Source organism: Protopterus annectens, chromosome 7.part0, assembly GCF_019279795.1.
Source record: "Protopterus annectens isolate FY-2018-M chromosome 7.part0, PAN1.0, whole genome shotgun sequence".
In the NCBI taxonomy this organism is placed as follows: domain Eukaryota; kingdom Metazoa; phylum Chordata; order Ceratodontiformes; family Protopteridae; genus Protopterus; species Protopterus annectens.
The window spans coordinates 1,159,654,956-1,159,674,646 of record NC_056739.1 but is presented as its reverse complement, the minus strand read 5'-3'; the positions used below and the strand labels follow the sequence as shown (position 1 = coordinate 1,159,674,646).

General features: G+C 42.3%; 1 protein-coding gene across 5 annotated transcripts in view; it reads right to left on the bottom strand.

The window, feature by feature from the left end:
* Positions 1-19,691, bottom strand: part of HERC1 (HECT and RLD domain containing E3 ubiquitin protein ligase family member 1) — a 3,987,333-nt gene that overhangs the window by 189,254 nt on the left and 3,778,388 nt on the right. For all 5 annotated transcript variants that reach the window (XM_044077739.1, XM_044077741.1, XM_044077740.1 and 2 more), the window contains exon 74: positions 5,717-5,793. In XM_044077739.1, the coding sequence (XP_043933674.1) occupies positions 5,717-5,793 (77 nt within the window). The remainder of the gene's footprint in view (positions 1-5,716; positions 5,794-19,691) is intronic.

Genomic DNA, 19,691 nt, shown 5'->3' with positions numbered 1-19,691 from the left:
AATACTGAACCCACAATGCTACACTAATGAAACGAATACATAGGGTACAAAATTTTCATGATAAATGAATTAACAGGAGTTTTTAATGTCCCAAAAAGACAAGTTATCAAATAAATATAGTGGAATATCTTACAATAAAAACGAATGCACGATAATGCAGTAGTAAAAAGCTGCTCTTCCAAAGCTATTTTTGCTTGACCATAATGCTCTTCAGTTGTATGTAAATCATTGTCCACTACCAACTGTCACATCATTTTGTGGGTGTGGTTATAAAGAAAAAACAAGTTAAACAGTGAAACAACAAAAATCAAACACTATAATATTAATTTTTTTGCAAAATCACTTGCACCTTTAACATGAGGATTACAACAGAATGAAACTAATTGTAAAATAAAGATGCTTATAGGTTCATAGGCTGGTACTAGGCTATCGGCCCTAAGGCCTATGCAAGCCTAGCCATAACAATTCCCTGGAAATTTCTTCACACAATATTTACTTCTCTGGGCCCCTGTCTAGCAGGGCAACTGACATGATCCCCGGGTTGAATTTCCTATCTCCCATCCAATCATCACGGTTCCTTTTGAAGAGGGCCAATGAGGCACTCTACTTGACATGTATGGGCAGTCTATTCCAGAGTATGGGGAATCTCTGGGTCAGGAACCTATCCCTCCAGCATGTTTTGTTCATTGTGATGATAAGGTTTAGATCCCTGGAGCGTGTGGCTCTGAGGGATTGGGATTTCTTTAAGTGGAGCATGTCCAACAGCTCAGGGTTTGACATGGCCTTGTATGTTAAGCAGAGATCGCCTCTGAGTAGACGATATGCCACAGAGTATAGCTGGAGTTTTTTTAGACGGTCAGCATATGGCATCTGCTTTAGGCCTGTGATTCTTTTAGTGAGGTATTTCTGTGGCCTTTCCAGCTGTTGCAGATGTCTTGTGAGGTACATACCAAATGGGACATTATACTCTATAATGGGTCTAAGGAGGGATGAGTACAGTGGGACAATGACCTCCTTTTTTCTGGATGAAAAGCCCTTAGTGATGAGGTGTGCCACATAGAAGGATTTCCTGACTGTTGTGGCGATGTGGTTATCGAAAGTGAGACCACTGTCCACTTGTGTCCCTAAGTCTCTCATCACACTTTCGATGTTTAGTGTCCTGCCACCTATGTGGTAGTTCATGGGTACATGTTTTTTTCCAACGGGGATAACTATACATTTCTTGGCATTAAGCTTGAGCCCAAGGCTCTGGCACCAGGCATCTGTTTCTGTAAGGCCCTTTTGTAGAATATCCACATCATTTGGGGATTCAACAATGGCTTCCAGTTTGCAGTCATCTGCAAACTTTGTTAGCCAGAGTCCCTTAGTGTTGGCCTGTACTTCAGAGAAGTAGATGCCAAACAAAAGTGGTCCCAGGACTGAACCCTGAGGTACTCCACTTGTCTGGAGCTAAATTTGGAGTCGGCTACTTTTACAGTCTGGGTTCTGTCAGTAAGCCAGTTGGCAACCCATCGAGTGACGTAGGGATTTATGCCCAGCTTAGTAAGTTTATCTATGATTCCAGAGTGGGGGATGGTGTTGAAGGCCTTGGTGAGGTCCAGATAGGCTGTGAGGACCGCCTTACCCTCGTCCACAGCTATGGAGACCGATTCAAAGAAGTCAATCAGATTCAGGAGACAAGATCGGCCCTTCACAAACCCAAACTGGGTGGGGTCCAGTGTTTGAAGGTTGCCAATGTCTTTGTTTATAAGTTCCATGATAATGCGTTCCATGCCCTTGCAGATCAGGCTTGTCAGACTGATGGGACGGTAGTTCCCGGGATCCAAGGCAGATCCTCCCTTGTGGAGCGGGATAACTGTAGCTGTGCGCCACTCAGTGGGCACGAAGCCTGAGGTGAGGCTATGATTAAACATGACACTTAGGTGGGGTGCCAGTTCATTTTGTAATTCATGTAGTACACAACCTGGGATGTCATCTGGTCCCATGGATGCTGTATTCTTAGCTTTGGAGAGTGCTGTTTCTACCTGTGTGGCTGTGATTATTGGAATTTGGCAATCTTTTGGTATTGAGATGGGCCCTTTAGGGGGGTGAGAGGGGGGTTAAGTTGGCACTAAATCGATCTGCCAGGATATTGGCAATATCCTTGGGATCAGTATATTTAATGCCATTCTGTTGTAGCTCAGAGCAGATCTGAGCATTGCCATTTAGATTCTTGACATAACTATAGAATGCCTTGTGGTTGTCTTTGGAATCTTTGGCAATTTTATTTTCGTAAGTAGCTTTTGAGGATTTTATGAGGGATCTCAGCTTCTTACTGAGGCTGGTGAGGGAGTTTTTTGCATCCTGGGATTTTCCTCTTTTCTGCAACAATTTCTTCCTTCTGTTGTATAGTTTGTTTATAGCAGGGGACCACCAGATTGTCTTTGTTTTTTTGGAGAAGCGCATCTTGGTTCTATTTGGGATGGTACGATTCATGCATGAGTGGATGTGCTCGTACAGTGCCTTAGTGTAGGATTCTGCAGTCGAACTTCCAGATCCCATCTGCGTGGGTATTGTGAAGTTTGTCACTTCTGACTTCAGTAGCATGAAGTTGGCTTTGGAGAAGTTTTTTAAGGAGGTTTCCTTACTGGGGGGTGGGGGTGGGATGTGGATGTCAAGGGTGATTTGCTTATGGTCAGACGTGATCAATGAGGGGGTGACCACTGGTGTGGAGCATCTATCTCCCATGTTGGTAATGAACAGGTCTAGGATATTGGAGCCCCTGGTGGGACAGAACATTAACTGGGAAAACTACTCATACCAATATACTTGCTCAACGTTTTCTAGAATTCATTAATTCCAATGCCCTGGACCAGCTCGTTCTTACCGGTAGCAACATCCTTGACCTGGTCATTACTAACATGGGCGACCTTTGCTCTACACCAATAGTCAACTCCTCCCTGGTAGATCTGACCACAAACTAATCATCTTGGAAATCCACATACCCCCCCCCTCCGCAAAGATAACCACCATGAAAAACTTCTCCAAAGCTAACTTTGGTCTCCTAAGAACAGAGGTGGCTAACTTCACGGCATCCATGTAAATGGAGAATAGTTGCATGACTGCCGAATCATACACTAATGCACTGTACGAACACATACATAAATGCATGGATCTCGCCACACCCAACAGAACCAAGATGCTCTCCTCCAAAAAAAGGAAGCCAATCTGGTGCTCCCCTGCCATAAAGAAACTCTACAACAGAAGGAGGAAACTGATGTGGAATAAGGTGAAGTCCCAAGACTGGAAAAACTTCCTTATCAGCCTCAACAAAAAGTTGAGACCCCTCATCAAATCCTCTAAAGCTAGCTATGAAAACAGAATTGCAGCAGATAGTAAAGACAAGCACAAGGCCTTCTATGCTTATGTAAAGAACCACCACATCAATACTCAGACTTGCTCTGAGCTACTGCACAATGGTACCTGCTATACCGAGCCAACAGATATTGCCAACTTTACCCCCCCCCCAAAGGACCAATCACAATATCAGTAGATTGCCAGGCACTCAATATTACTGCTGAACAGGTTAAAACAGCACTGTTCAAGGCCAAGAATACAGCTTCTGTGGGATTTGACAATACCCCTGGCAGGGTTCTACATGAACTACATAGCGAACTGGCACCTCACCTGTGTGTCCTTGTTCAATCACAGCCTCACCTTAGGCTTTGTCCCTATTGAATGATGCACTGCTATAGTCATCCCTCTCCACAAAGGAAGAGCGACTACAGACCCTGGGAACTATCGCCCCATTAGCCTGACAAGTCTGATATGCAAAGCTATGGAACACATCCTCATGTACCTAATAAACAAGGATATAGGGAATCTCCAAACTATGGATCACAGTTTGGTTTTGTGAAGGGTAGATCATGCCTGCCCAACTTGGTTGACTTCTTTGAGTCAGTCACCAGAGCTGTGGATGAAGGCATGGTGGTTCATACAGCCTACCTTGATCTGGCCAAGGCCTTTGATACCATTCTCTACTCAGGAATCATAGAAAAACTCAGTAAGCTAGGCATCAACCCCTATATCACTAGGTGGGTTGCGAACTGGCTCACAGATAGAACCCACAGTGTGAAAGTAGCTGATTCCAAGTCAGACTGCTGATTAGTCACGAGTGGAGTCCCACAGGGATCGGTCCTGGGTCCTTTCCTGTTTGGTATCTACTTCTCAGAAGTCCAGGCCAACAAGAAGGGACTCTGACTGACAAAGTTCGCAGACAATTGCAAATTGGGAGCTATTATTAACTCCCCAAGTGATGTTGACATCCTACAGAAAGGCCTCACTGAGACAGACGACTGGTGTCAGAACCATGGTCTTAAGCTCAATGCCAAAAAATGTGTCGTCATCCCCGTTGGGAAAAACCCAATTCCCATGAACTACCACATCGATAGTAGTCCACTGAACACAGAAGGCGTTATAAGAGATCTGGGAACACAGGTTGACAGCAACCTCTCTTTTGACCACCACACTGCCACTGTGGTCAGAAAGTCCTTCTATGTGGCACATCTCATTACTAAAGAGTTTTGCAACCAGGAAGAAAGAGGTCATTGTCTCCCTCTACTCTTCCCTCATTAGGCCAATCATCGAGTACAATGCCCGATTTGGCATGTACCTCACTAGACACCTGCAACAACCTGAGAGGCTGCAAAGGTACCTCACAAACAGAATCCTAGGCCTTAAACACTTGTCCTACATGGACAGACTCAAAAAAATCCAACTATTCTCTGTCTCATATCGGCTACTTAGAGGCAATCTCTGCTTGACTTACAAAGCCATGTCTGACCCAGCTCTGTTAGAAATGCTACATCTAAAGAAATCCCAAACCCTCCGCACCACAGGCTCCAGAGACCTCAACCTCATTACTACAATCAACAGAACGTGCTGGAGGGGCAGGCTCATAACATAGAGACTGTCCATGCTATTTAATATACTTCCCATACATGTCAAACAGAGCACCTCACTGGCTCTCTTCAAGAGAAATCTTGATGAGTGGATGGGAAATAGAAAATTCACCCTGGGGATCACTCCAGTGGCTCTACTCACCAGAGACACTAGAAACTAAGGTTGGCTAGCATGATGCCAGGGTAATCCTATGAGCTAAACTTGTAAAGGCTCCAGGGCCATTAGCTTAGTACACACCTATGAACATGACCAATACATGAAGGCATAAAAGGATTTGGAATCAACCACTTACTTTGGGGTGAATGATACTGGCTATGACTTGCTTAGCTGGCAGTTTTTTTCCTATCTTTTATAACGAAGTAATATGCAGTGATGTAAATGGCACACAACAACTATCACCTTCAAAGTTGATATCTATTGTACATGCTTGTTCAATCTTAACTCTTGCTCCATCAGGGCTTTGCCTAGATTAGACACACTACCATTTCTGACCACTATTCGGAAAGTGACACCTCAGCTTTCCTAGCTGTCACTACAATGTGTAAACCATCTGCATGAATTCAGGTTGTCTGCATCATAAATGAAGTAAGCTTTACACTAACTAATCACTATAACGTAAATTTTAAATCAGTAATGTGAAACAAAGAGCACTGCAGTATTAATGTAGACAGGCCCTTAATGACATCCCCAAGCCTTTCTTAAAAAGTGAATATAAAAACATCACAGCAAATTTAGAGACAGAACTTAGCTTCAGAGGAAAATGGAAAATAATTACCTGTCTCTGTTGTATCCTACTTCAGCAGACGCATTTGGAGAAGGAATAAGCAAGTCTACTATACTGCTTTCCAGTTCCTTATGAAAAGACAAAAATACTGTCTTAATAAATTGAATTTCATTCATTGTTTAAACCAAACACAACACTTTATATAACAAATATAAAATAGTAAAATGACTGAAGGACCTATACTTCATCCTGGATTACCATGCACCACTCAGACATGGAAAGTCAGTCAATGATCCATACACTGCCATTTAGTTAACATTAGCAAACAAAATGAAACTTCAACAAAATTCAGGCAGCATTTTCTCTGTTGCTTTGCAACCTCTAAGTTCAATATTTTAGAAATGTAGGCACTGCTGTCTTTCACTTTATAGTGGTGTGGTAGTAAAACAGTTAAAATTATGACTGTCCAAATTTCAGTGAAGTTCTATTCAGCTGCTATTCTTGACCAAATGGGCTTCAATATACTAGTCACTGACCAGTCAAGCTATATCCCATTACATGAAGTGAAATAACGTAGAACAAGGCTCAATCATGAGCTATTTACTATTTCAACTACAATCTGCCATACAGAAAAATAAAAGCATAATACAAACATTAAACAATTTAAGTAATTATTGCTTAGACAGCAAGACAAAAACTAATCGATATCAGGTGTTACTTCCACATATTATGCAATGCTACAATTTACAGGAGTTAAGAAGCTGCAGATGACATCACTACTTGTAGCCAGCAGTTGAGAAAATACTAATACCCCAAAGACATGATTGTCACATCATTTTGTTTTTTTAAATATGGCAAAACATGCTGGCTGTTGCTTCTTGTGTGGTGAATGCCTTCTCCCTAACAATTTTACTAGAACAATGCAGAACACTTCCTGATACGAGAAAAAAAAAGGGCCATTCATAATTAAATGGAGACCCATTTTGGGCTCATAAGGACAACTGCCACTGTTCTAGGACAGCTAGTCATAAGCCTGTAGTACATGAATACAAAATTACACCATTAAAATAAAGGTCATGTTACAGCTCAAAATGATGATGGTACATACACTCAAGTAATTGCAATCATCCAAATTAAAAAAAAAAAGAAAAATAATATTGTGTGCACATCCAATAACAATGTACATACATACATAGGAAATGTGCTTGTTCTGTGACAGTTCAATGGAAGCCACACTAGCTCAATGGTATACCAACTTACTTGGGAGATCAAAAGAGGCATTCATAAAAACAAAGACTTATGGCCCATCGATTCTCTTCAACTTCTGCACATGCCTTTCTGAATTTTTTCCTCCTTCAATTTCTCCAAATGTTTGGTTATTTTTTATTTGTTTTGTATTACAGTCACATGAATGGACTCCACTCCTAAGTAAGGGTGGTTTAGTTAACAATTCATGAAATTAGTTTTGCTTCAGTCCATGACATCTGTCAGTGTCAAAACAGCAACCACAGCAACAAACACCAGTAACCAGAGAAATACCATGATAAAGTAAATCTAAACACACAGAAATTAATTAAAATCCTTTAATGAAATCATAGTTAGGCACTTTGGTCCTTAGATTATTCAGAATTTCATTGAAAGCTCTGATGAAGTCCTGACTAAAGATGAGACTGCTTAACTGTGATTTCATTAAAAGATTTTACTTTATTTATGAGGATATGCCAAAGTGCTCTTCTCAACAGATGCAACATAGTCAGAAATGCCTCCTTCTGCAGTTCATGTAAAGTTACCGGTAATGGTAACACATTTACATAATCTTGGAAATTCTTTCTTAATAGCCCCTTTGCTCCTTCTACCACTTGAACTATTTCTGTGTGCCCCTGTTCAACGCTGCATTAGTTTCTGGGTGCAGTTATTTTGGTAATCAATGCTGCCTGCCATTGTCCTTTTCTCTTCAGCTTCAACGTTTGTTTTTCTTGCTTCCACAAGTGCTGGTATTGGATGACCCCCAAGTAATAATTACTTCATCTTCTTTGTTGTTCTTGATTCCAATTACTCTCTGCTATCTCTATGCTGTAATGTTTGCAGCATCCCCACTGTAACGACCTTGTCAAATTACTGTAGTCATAAGTATATTGCAGTCTGCAGCAAGGTATGCAAACGTTTCACATTTGCTATTGCAAAATGCACATTTCTCTGCATCTTCTACTTTTCTCTGTAGATTGTAAACAATTGCACACACCGCATCACCTATGAATTTTAGCTCACACTTTTCTATTCTAGTTTAAATGTACCTCATCTTAACCATTCAAGTGTCAAATCTCGATCAACATGCACTTTTTTCTGCAGTTTTCTCTCCGGTTTTCTTTTATATTCCTTCTTTTGCAGTTTACCACTGTATATTGTGAACTTTTTTTTGTCCATTTCTGGCCTGCTTTCCTTCTCTGATCATTGCAGCTGGTGGCAGCCACTAGTGGTTTGCGCTGGGGGCTGAACATTTTACTGTGGCTGACTTTTTAATCTCTGAATTCACCACAATGCCCCTGCATTACTCGGGGGAAGACTACTTGAGTTTCATGCTGACTACTTTTGTATGTGATCTTGTGGCCTTCTCTTTTTGCAAAGAATATGTTGTCTACCATTAAGCTATTTGTCAAAAAGAAGTTGAAAATAGCCTCTCCTCCTTTCATAGCTCTCAGCCTCTTAGCACAAAAAATCTAGACAAAACCCCAAACATATGGGGGAACAAAGGCCCAAAAATAGGGACAAATTTTAAATATTACTTTTACAAAGTTAGAAAGATGGTACAATAAAAGTTGTTTTATTAGCATGCATTTTCTGAAGGACATGAAGTCTGAAATTCAAATGTCTGTCATTATTTAGTGACTTCAATCCTCAGCCAGAGAACTACAAATTTTATGAGGAACAGACCAAAAATATGAGGCAAAAATCTGGACATTCTGGGAAAATCTGGACAGTTAAGAGGTACACCTTGCCTTCTTTATTCCTGTTGCCCCACCCACATGGACCCAAGTACTCTTCATATCTTTTTCTGTCTGTCCTGATATGAGCATTCAGGTCCTCCATTATCAACACAAACTCATTCTGTCTGTCTTTTCTAGGAAGTCCTGTAGCTGCTGGCAAAATGTCCTCTTTTACGTAACATCACAACCCTATTTAGAATAGCTTATGAAAGGATCATTAACTCAAGAAAATTAAGCCTATTTGGGATCTTTGGACCTTAGAAAATTAGTCCCAGACCATGTCAGACTTTTAACAAAAGCTTTAATGCAGGAGGAGGAAAGACAGTTGATAATAAAGAGAGGAAAAAAAAAAACAAATATGAGATACCCAGGCCACATGGTATACCAACAGAAGAATACCAGTGGGAGAAAGAACAAGAACAGTTTAGCAGAAATTTTATAGAGTTATCTAACTATGTTATGCCCCCTGGTCAGGATCTAGAGTTTTAGAAGCAAGATACTGTCACAGTCTTATTAAAATCCATGAATGACTCTACGCAGTTAGGATCACATAGACTGATATACATTAACCACAATTATAAATTATTTACAGAACTCTTAGTTAAGAAGTGTAATTCCTAAGTTCATTCACAGTGATGAAAATGCGTTTAAATCTGGAAGAATATTTGACAATTTTATTAAAAACTCCTTTCATAAACAGAAGATACAAACAGATTATCTAAGCCATTACTGGCATCAGGTATGGATGCAAGAAAAGCATTTGATCATGTAAACTGGACTTTCCTTTTTGCAGTTTTAAGGCATACCAGATTTCCCAGCAGTTTGTGGAGTAATGACACTGTATAAGAATGCTAAGCTAAAATAAAAGTGGGCATACTGGTTTCAGGGATGTTGACAATTTGGCCATGAGACTGAAGGGTGCACACCATGAGATAAGCTATGCAAAAGTGCATTATTCACAGATGACTACTTGGTACATCAATCTGACCTTGATTTTTGCTAGCAGCATTATTCCAACCATTTTTTATTAACTGTGCTACTTATTTGAACTGTTTTTTGAATTCTTATATTGTTGCACTTTAATTGATCGTTTTTAAGTGTTTTTTCATCTGATTAATTGTAAAAGGCTACACACTCGTGCGATAGCCTTTTCCTGCTTTAAAAATGTTTTGTGTTGCGGTAGCGTTGTCGCCTCACAGTTAGACGTTGCCCGTTCGATTCTCAGTTAGAGCATCTTCTGTGTGGCGACATGCGTGAACGGGCGTTCCTTCGTTGAAGGTTGTGCGTTAGGCCCAGCAAGCCAGCACGTAAAACTCTACTGCCAATCATTAGCAGACCGGAGTTCCGCTGTGGCGACCCCTAACCGGGAAAAGCCGAAAGACACAAACAAACATACATCTGCTCTAACCTTTGGATAAAAAAAAAACAAAAATCCTATCTCTGTACTTGTTTCCTGCCTTTCTAGAACTTGTAGAGTCCGGTTTTCAGATTTTGCTGAATTCTGGGCTGTTTGTAAGTTTCTGTGTTGCCCAGACCTTTCTGAGATAGAGGGAAGCTTCTCTGTTCATCAGTGAGAGTGGTGAGCTTGGAAACAGCCTATCTGTCGCCTGGAGGTTTCAGCTCAGAATCTGTAGTTTTATTGGCCGTTTTGGGCTATTTCTATTCCTTTCATCTTTCTATTTAAAAACCCGTGTTTGTGCATTTTTGTGCTTTTATTACCTCAGCAAGAGCCTGCCTGGTTGTCCTGCAGAGTCCTACAGCTGCAGAGAGAGAAAAGGGAGACTGTGAGTGGATTAAGTACCTCTATTTTGCTTTTTATTGCTTATTTTCCTAGCCGCATTATTCTGACTGTTTTTTATTAACTGTGCTACTTATTTGTACTGTTTTTGAATTCTTATATTGTTGCACTTTAATTGATCATTTTTAAGTGTTTTTTAATCTGTTTAATTGTAAAGGGCTACACACTGAAGTGCAATTAGCCATTTCCTGCTTTAAAAGTGTTTTTTTACTTGTATCTGCTCTAAATGCCTGTCATCTGGAGGAGTGGTTTCAGCTCAGAATCTGTAGTTTTATTGGTTCATAGGTTCATATTAGGCTATCTGCCCTGGGGCATTTATAAGCCTAACTCGAGTGTGTTTGGCTTTCGCGACCCTTTGATTTGAGTTTGCTGTGCCCTTTTTAAGGTTAGTTTACTGTGCCTCTGTCTAGTAGTGACACAGAAGTAATTCCCGGGGTAAACCTATAATCTCCCATCCACTCATCAAGATTCCTCTTGAAGAGAGTCAGTGAGGTGCTCTGCCTAACATGGACTGGGATTCTATTCCAGAGCGAAGGGAGCCTCTGGGTTATGAATCTGTCCCTCCAGCATGTTCTATTTATTTCTGTGCTGAGGTTCAAGTCCCTCGAGCGCATGCTTCTAAGGGATTTAGATTTTCTGTGGTGGAGCATGTCCATTAATTCTGGGTTGGACATAGCTTTGTATGTCAGGCATAGATCGCCTTGAAGTAGGCGGTATGCAAATGAGTAGAGCTGGAGTTTTTTTAACCAGGTAGCATATGGGATCTGTTTGAGTCCCTTGATCCTCTTTGTGAGGTACTTTTGGGGTCTTTCTAGTTGCTGCAGGTGTCGGGTAAGGTACATCCCAAAAGGGGCATTGTATTCTATGATGGGCCTGATAAGGGATGAATAAAGGGGCACTATTACCTCACTTGATCTAGATGTGAATCCTTTCGTGATAAGGTGGGCTATGTACAAGGTCTTTCTAACCAATTTGGCAATGTGGTTGTCAAAGGAGAGATTGCTATCAACTTGGGTCCCCAGGTCCCGAATTACTTTTTCCGTACTTAATGGGTTACCACCTATGTGGTAATTTGTGGGCACTCTGTTTTTGCCAAAGGGTATGACTATACACTTTTTGGCATTTAGTTTAGGCCATGGCTCTAGCACCAGTTATCCGTCTCTGAGAGACCTTTTTGGAGGATGTTCGTGTCAGCTGGAGAGTCAACTATGGCGCCCAGTTTGCAGTCATCTGCGAACTTGGTCGGCCATAGTTCTCCCGTGTTGGCCTGTACCTCGGAGAAGTATATGTCAAACAAGAGTGGTCCCAGGACAGAGCCTTGTGGGACACCACTTGTAACCGGTTTCGAGTCTGACATGGCTCCGGCAATTCTGACTCTGTGGGTTCTGTCTTTGAGCCAGTTAGCAACCCATCTTGTGACCTAGGGGTTTATATTTAAGCTGGATAGCTTATCTATGATGCCCGAGTGGGGTATTGTGTCAAATGCCTTTGCGAGGTCCAGATAGGCTGTGTGGACTACCTTCCCTTCATCTATGGCCTTGGTGACTGTTTCAAAAAAGTTGACCAGGTTCAAGAGGCAGGATCTGCCCTTGACAAAGCCAAATTGGGTAGGATCTAGTGTCTGTAGGTCCCCAATGTCTTTGTTTATGAGTTCCATGATGATCCTCTCCATGGCCTTGCAGATAAGGCTAGTTAGGCTTATGGGGCGATAGTTACCAGGGCCCGTTGAGGCACCACCTTTGTGGAGTGGGGCCACTGTTGCTGTATGCCATTCTTTGGGTACATATCCTGTAGTGAGGCTGAGATTGTACAGCAGTTTTATGTGAGGGTTTAGTTCTTCTTGGAGTTCATGTAGGACGCAACCCGGGACACCGTCTGGTCCCATTGAAGCAGTGTTTTTTGCTTTGGAGAGGGCGGCTTTCACCTGAGCATCTGAGATGTTAGGGAGGCTGCACTCTGCTGGGATAGATATTTGCTCTTTTGGGGGAGAAGTTTGCATTGAACCTGTCTGCCAGGATGTTGGCAATGTCTGTGGGTTCAGTGTATTTTTTGTCGTTTAGAATCAACTCTGAGCATATCTGGGAGTTGCATCCCAGGTTCCTAACATAGCTAAAGAAAGCCTTGTGATTGTCTTTAGTGTCCTGTGCAATTTTTCTCTCGAAGCTGGCCTTGGAGGATTTTATGAGGGATCGTAATTTTTTGCTAGTACTGATCAGAGATGCCTTCCCTTTTACGGATTTTGCTCTATCATGTAGTAGCTTCCTCCTTCTGTTGTACTACTTATTTATGGCTGGGGTCCACCAGACTGGACGCCTGCCTTTGGACGACTGGGTCTTGGTTTTGTTTGGGATAGCATGATCCATGCATTCCTGGAGGTGTCCATAGAATGCGTTTATATAGGATTCGGTGGTTAGGGCCATAGTTTCCTCTGGCCCGGGGCCTTGAAGGATTCCACCTCGGTTTTGAGAAGTGTGAAGTTCGCTTTTGGGAAGTTTTTCACTGTGGTTTTCTGGGCTGGGGGTGGGGTCGGGTTTTGGATATCCAGTGAAATTAATTTATGGTCTGATCTTACCAATGAGGGGTATACATCTGGTGTGGAGCATAGGGTCCCCATGTTGGTGATGATCAGGTCAAGTATGTTTTCCCCTCTTGTGGGAGTTGTGACTAGTTGTTCCATGGCATTTGAGTTTATAAATTCCAGGAACCTTTGGGCTAGGGTGTTGGGGCTTGAGTAATGCTCCCAGTCTATGTTTGGGTAGTTGAAGTCACCCAATATAATGGTGTTTGGAGAGATCTTCATGTTCTAAAATGTTTTCAGGAAAGCTGAGTGGGATTCCTGATTTTGAGATGGTGGTTTGTAGCATGCTATAAACTGAAAGTCAGTTTTGCCCACTGTTAGTTGCACATGGATGGTTTCTGATGCTTCGTGCAACGCCACTAACCTGGAGGTGTGGGTATCCTTGATAAATATGGATACTCCCCCTCCTTTTGTGGTTCGGTCCGAGTTTTGGGGCTGAAAAGCATGATATGAGGTGTAACCTGGTAGTGCTGGGGTGCTCTCTGGAGCCTTGAATCAGGTTTCTGCCACTGCGCAGATATCGATGTTCTCCATACTGAGGAGAGCTTTTGGGCTATTTCTATTCCTTTCATCTTTCTGTTAAAAACCCGTGTTTGTGCGGTTTTGCGCACCGTGCAGTGGCATTTAACTGCGGTTAAAATATTCCCAGTACCAGAAAGTCTGCTCTTCAGATTTTCCCTTAGAACTAGCCAGTCTTCTAGTTTTAGCACTCAAAACTGTTTCTGTTCTCTTGAACTGACCAGTCTTCTAGTTTTAGCACTCAAAACTGTTTCTGTTCCCTTGAATGAGCCAGTCTTCTAGTTGTAGCACTCTAAACTGTTCCTGTTCCCTTAAAACTAGCAAATCTTCTAGTTCTAGCACTCAAAACTGTTTCTGTACCCTTAAACTACTCAGTCTTCTAGTTTTAGCAGTCATAACTGTTCCTGGTGCTCCACACTTGTCCACCTCTTACTGCAAGCACTAAATAATCTACAAATTACTGCAGCACTCAGCTTTCCTTACTAATCAAGAGGAAATCAGCTCCCAGTACTTAAATTAATAAGCACCAACCAGGCATGTCCAAGGGTCAGCTCCTGGTGTTTTCTCCTGTCCACCTGATGAATCTGGGCATCTTGGGGCAATGTAGCAATTGCCTCATGTACACTGACAACCCTCTCCTCCTACCATCCAACACTACAACCTGTGAGAGATGCATTTATATAGCCAAACTGGAAGACAAACTCTCTCAATCCAAGACTGGACTAGACAGTCAAGAGGAGAAGGTTAACACCACACCGCACTCAGCACATAGTCCATCAAAACCTGCATCTTCCAAACCCACACATAGTAATACAAAGCACACACCTACATTCACAGAGGTTCTCAATAAAAATCTGCCCAAACAACAGAGACCTCCAAAGCTGAAATGCAAGCAACCCCCCCCAACACTACCTGAATGAGGCACAGTCCACAAAATCAGTGTGCCACTCAACCTCAGCCCATAACGCAAAAGAACGTACCTAGCACACTAGTCAGTGGCGACTCTATAGTCAGGCACACTGACATCCTCCTCACCATGCTGAACAAGGAGAAAGTCACTGTCAGCTGCCTGTTGGGTGCCAGGATCTGCCATATAATGCACGTAGTCAGGTCACTCCACAACAAGTACAAGTATGACCATCACTGTCCACGTTGGAGTGAATGACCTGAAATGTACCTCCCTGGACTACATGAAGAGAGACATGGAGGTGTTCTCTGACCATGTGGCCCAGGCAGGTATGACACTAGCCCTGAGTAGCATCCTGCCATCGCCCAAAATGATACCACAGTACAAGGACAAAATGATTGACTTCAAGAACTGGCTATGAGTCTGGTGTCATTCCAAGGGGATCCAGTATCTGTCTGCCTGGGACGACATGATCGACAGGTCACGATGCTTTGCTAGAGATGGCCTGCACCTGTAACCGCTGGGATTCCGGATACTGGCTAAGGCTCTTGCTGCCCCTATAGTGGCTTTTTTAGGCAAGGCTCAAACCTCAAACGCACCACCATAGTACACATGAACAAGCGAAATATAAGGGTAATGCTACTCAATGCTAGAAGTCTAAACCTCAAAATGCAAACACTCGAGACTCTGCTTAAGATGGAGAACATCGACATCTGTGCAGTGACAGAGACCAGGTTTAAAGCTTCAGAGAGCACCCCTGCATTACCAGGCTACGATTCTAACCACAACTTTCGGCCACCCAACCAGGACAGATATACTAAAGGAGGAGGCGTGTCCATATTCATAAAGGATATCCACACCTCCAGGCTAGTTGCTCAACATAATGCTTCCGAAATTATCTAAGTATAATTAACACTGGGCAAGACTGCAATTCAGGTTGTAGCGTGTTACAGATCCTCCGCCATGCCCCAGGACGCCCACTCCATCTTTCTCGATATACTGGATAATATTAAGATACAGCCCAATATCCTAATTTTGGGAGATTTCAACTACCTCTCCGTCAACTGGGAAAACTACTCATGTACTAACACATTTGCCCATCGTTTTCTGGAATTCATCAATTCCAACTCCCTGGACCAACTTGTCCTTACCCCTACCAGGGGTAGCAATATCCTGGACCTGGTCATTACCAATATGGGTAATAGATGCTCCACGCCAGAGGTCAACTCCTCGTGGTCGGGTCCGACCACAAGCTAATCACCCTAGACATCCATATCCTGACCCCCCTCCCCATTAAGGAAACCACTGTAAAAAAATTCTCCAAAGTCAACTTAATGCTTCTTAAGTCAGAAGTGGCAAACTTCATTACACCCACACAGATGGAAAATAGTGGCACGACTGCTGAATCACATACAAATGCACTGTATAAGCGCATACACGAGTGCATGGACCGTGCCATCCCCAACAGAACCAAGATGCTATCCTCCAGAAAAAGGAAGCCAATCTGGTGATCCCCTGCCACAAACAAGCTCTACAACAAAAGGAAGAAACTGTTGCAGAAAAGAGTAAAATCCCATGACTGCAGGAACTCCCTGGTCAACCTCTGCAAGAAGCTGAGATCCCTCATAAAATCCTCCAAATCTAGTTGCAAAAATAAAATCGCCTTGGATTCTAAAGACAACCACAAAGCCTTCTACAGTTATGTCAAGAATCTCAATGGCAACATTCAGATCTGCTCTGAACAACAGCACAATGGCACTACATTTACCGAACCAACTGATATTGTCAACATCCTGGCAGACAGGTTCAGTGCAAACCTCGCCTTCTCCACCCCCCAAAGGGCCCATCCCCATACCAGATGATTGCAAACCCCCTGAAATCACGGCCACACAGGTGAAGACTGCACACGCCAAAGCCAAGAACGCAGCATCTAGTGGGACTGGACAACATCCCAGGCTGAGTTCTGCATGAACTACAGAATGAACTGGCACCCCTCCTAAGTACGATGTTCAACCATAGCCTCACTTCAGGCTTTGTGCTTAAGGAGTGGCACACAGTGACAGTTATCCCACTACACAGAGGGGGTGCCACCCACCACAGACCCTGGGAACTACCGCCCCATTAGCCTGATGAGCCTGGTCTGGAAGGCCATGGAACATATCATCCTAGAGCTTATAAACAAAGACATAGGTAACCTCCAAACTCTGGACCCCACTCAGTTTGGGTTTATAAAGGGTAGAACATGCCTCCTAAACCTGACTGACTTCTTTGAAGCAGTCACTAGAGCCGTAGACGAGGGTAAAGTAGTGCACAATGCCAATCTTGACCTCGCCAAGGCTTTTGACACCATCCCCCACTCTGGTATTATAGATAAACTCCCTGGACTAGGCATAAATCCCTATGTCACAAGATGGGTGGTCAACTGGCTCAATAACAGAACCCACAGAGTGAAAAGTAGCCAACTCCAAATCTGACTTCAGACCAATGACAAGCGGAGTACCACAGGGTTCGGTCCTGGGTCCTCTCCTGTTTGGTATCTACTTCTTTGAAGTCCAGGCAAATACAGCTGGTCTCTGGCTAATGAAATTCACAGATGACTGCAAACTAGGAGCCATAATCGATTCACCTAAGGATGTGGACATTCTACAAAAAGACTTCACTGAGACTGATGCTTGGTGTCAAAGTCATGGCCTACAGCTAAGTGCAAAGAAGTGCACTGTCATCCCCTTTGGGAAAAATACCGTACCCATGAACTACCACATAGGTGGTAGCCTACTACACACTGAAAGTGTGATGAGACCTTGGGATACATGTGGATAGTAGTCTCTCCTTTCATAATCATGTCATTAAAGTAGTCAGGAAATCCTTCTACGTGGCACATCTCATCACAAAGGGGTTCTCCCTCCAGAAAAAGAGAGGTCATCGTTGCTCTCTATTCATCCCTTATTAGACACACCATAGAGTACAATGCCCCGTTTGGCATGTACCTCACAAGACATCTGCAACAGCTGGAAAGACCACAGAAATACCTCGCTAAGAGGATTACTGGCCTCAAACAGATGCCATACGCCGACCCTCTCGAAAAACTCCAGCTCTACTCAGTTGCATATCACCTACTCCGAGGCGACTTCTGCTAATGTACAAAGCCATGTTTAACCCAGACCTGATGGACATGCTACACTTAAAGAAATCCCAATCTCTCTGAGCCACACGCTCCAGGGAGCTAAACCTTGTCACCATAATAAGCATAACATGCTGGAGGGATAGATTCCTGTCCGAGAGGCTTCCCCTGCTCTGGAATAGGCTGCCCATTCATGTCAAGCAAAGCTCCTCATTAGCCCTCTTTAAGAGAAATCTTGACAATTGGATGGGTAATAGGAAATTCACTCCGGGAATCACTACTGTGGCTCTGCTCGACAGGGGCACAGGAAAATTATTTTCTTGGGTGGCGAAAGCCAGGGAACTCATTTGGCTAGGCTTGAATAGGCCCTAGGGTCGATAGCCTAGCACTTACCTATGAACCTATGAAGACTTACATGAAATGTTACCAAAATTAAAGAACGAAAGAAAGAAAGATTTCAATGAACAAACTAAACACGTAAAACAATATGAATTAATTATAGACTAGGTCAAGAAATAATTCATAACATAACATAATAACTCATTTCTGAAGGAGTCATAACTTGACTAGTTGCCTTGGAGCATCAGCAGGATTAAATTAGAGAGATAAATTATACAAAAGCTTGGATTCTTTTAGAAGATAGAAAGGGATATGTTTGGATAGGATGTTAAGATGACGGGCATTATGCTGGTTATTTTTACCACTGTTGTTTTTCTGCTGCACATTATATACTTATCTCACTCTGTACCAAATTGTCTGGAAAAAGAGAAAATGGGGAAGAATTCAGGAGTGATACCCCTATGAGCAAAAAAAGGGTTGTGGATGGATTAGAGTATTTCAGGAGAGTAATGAAGGTAAAAACACAATGATATTGAGAAGAAATAACACCAGTAAGTATGAATGAGTGCTGGGGCCCCTCAGGATGGATGTGAAAAGGAAATAAAAACATCGTCAAGATTTAATACATTTGGAATAGAAAATGAATGCAAGGAAACCTTTGAGTTGGGGCCACTATCTAGCTAGAAATGGGAGACAAGGTGTCTTAAAAAGGTGTATGAGCAAAAAAAAAAAAAAAATCACAATTCTTAAATCAAACCTTAGTTGGTGAAGAAGGAAAACTGGCTTCTATGGATGTACTGGCGAATAGCTAATGTGAATGAGAACTGAACCCAAGTTGAAAAGAGGCAGTTTGTCAAGCATATTACATTTTGCTGACTTGGCAGGCTCAGTTACGAGTGAAATCATTTAGAGGGGAAAGGGAGAACAGTCTGCATATACAGACTACAAAATAAAGGAGAACAGGGCGAGTTTCCATTCCTAGATACTCCAATATGTGCAGAAAGTTCAGATTCATTTGGTAGCAGTACTTAAGTGTTTTCATATATCTTCTTAGCTGGTAAGAATGACAATTCCTGTCTCTCTTCCGTGTTGGAGAATGTAAGTCAAAGATACCAAAAGAAGTAACCTCTAAAACTATAACCTTTTCCTAGTTCCAGTTATATTTAAATGCAGGCTACCCCACTCACAAGACTTGAAATCCATCCAAGTGAGAATAAACATAATGATTTAAATGTTTATTGATTATATTTTCACTCCAAATCCTTAACTTACAAACATTATGACAGTTTTATTTGTCAATACGAAGAAGGTCTTTAACAGAATGAAAGCAATGAAACACTGAGAGCACAGAATCCCTGCCCAAGCCACCCACATGGCACCATTTCAAACCAGATAAATGCAGTTTTTACAGGCAAAAAGGATTATCCTTGAACTTTTATTGGCAGTGGAGTTTAAATTACAGTTGAGAACGGGGTTAAACAGTAAAAGATAAATGCAATCCACCACAACTTTGAAACTCCCCATATTTGATTACATAGCCAAATTTCAGAAGGCTTAAAAAATATTTATTTTATTTGACATTTGTTTACCATGAAAGTCCGACTGGGCAAAACCGCATTTTCAGCAAAGGGCCGGGAGGAAAAGCTCAAAATGATTGCCTAAAATTGATCAGAAAATAAATACAGAAAGTTTAAAGTGAAGCAACATTGAAAGCCAGGGATCTCTATTAATTTCCCTGCAAGTAAGCACAATTAGCACGCACTCCACCTATATCATTTTA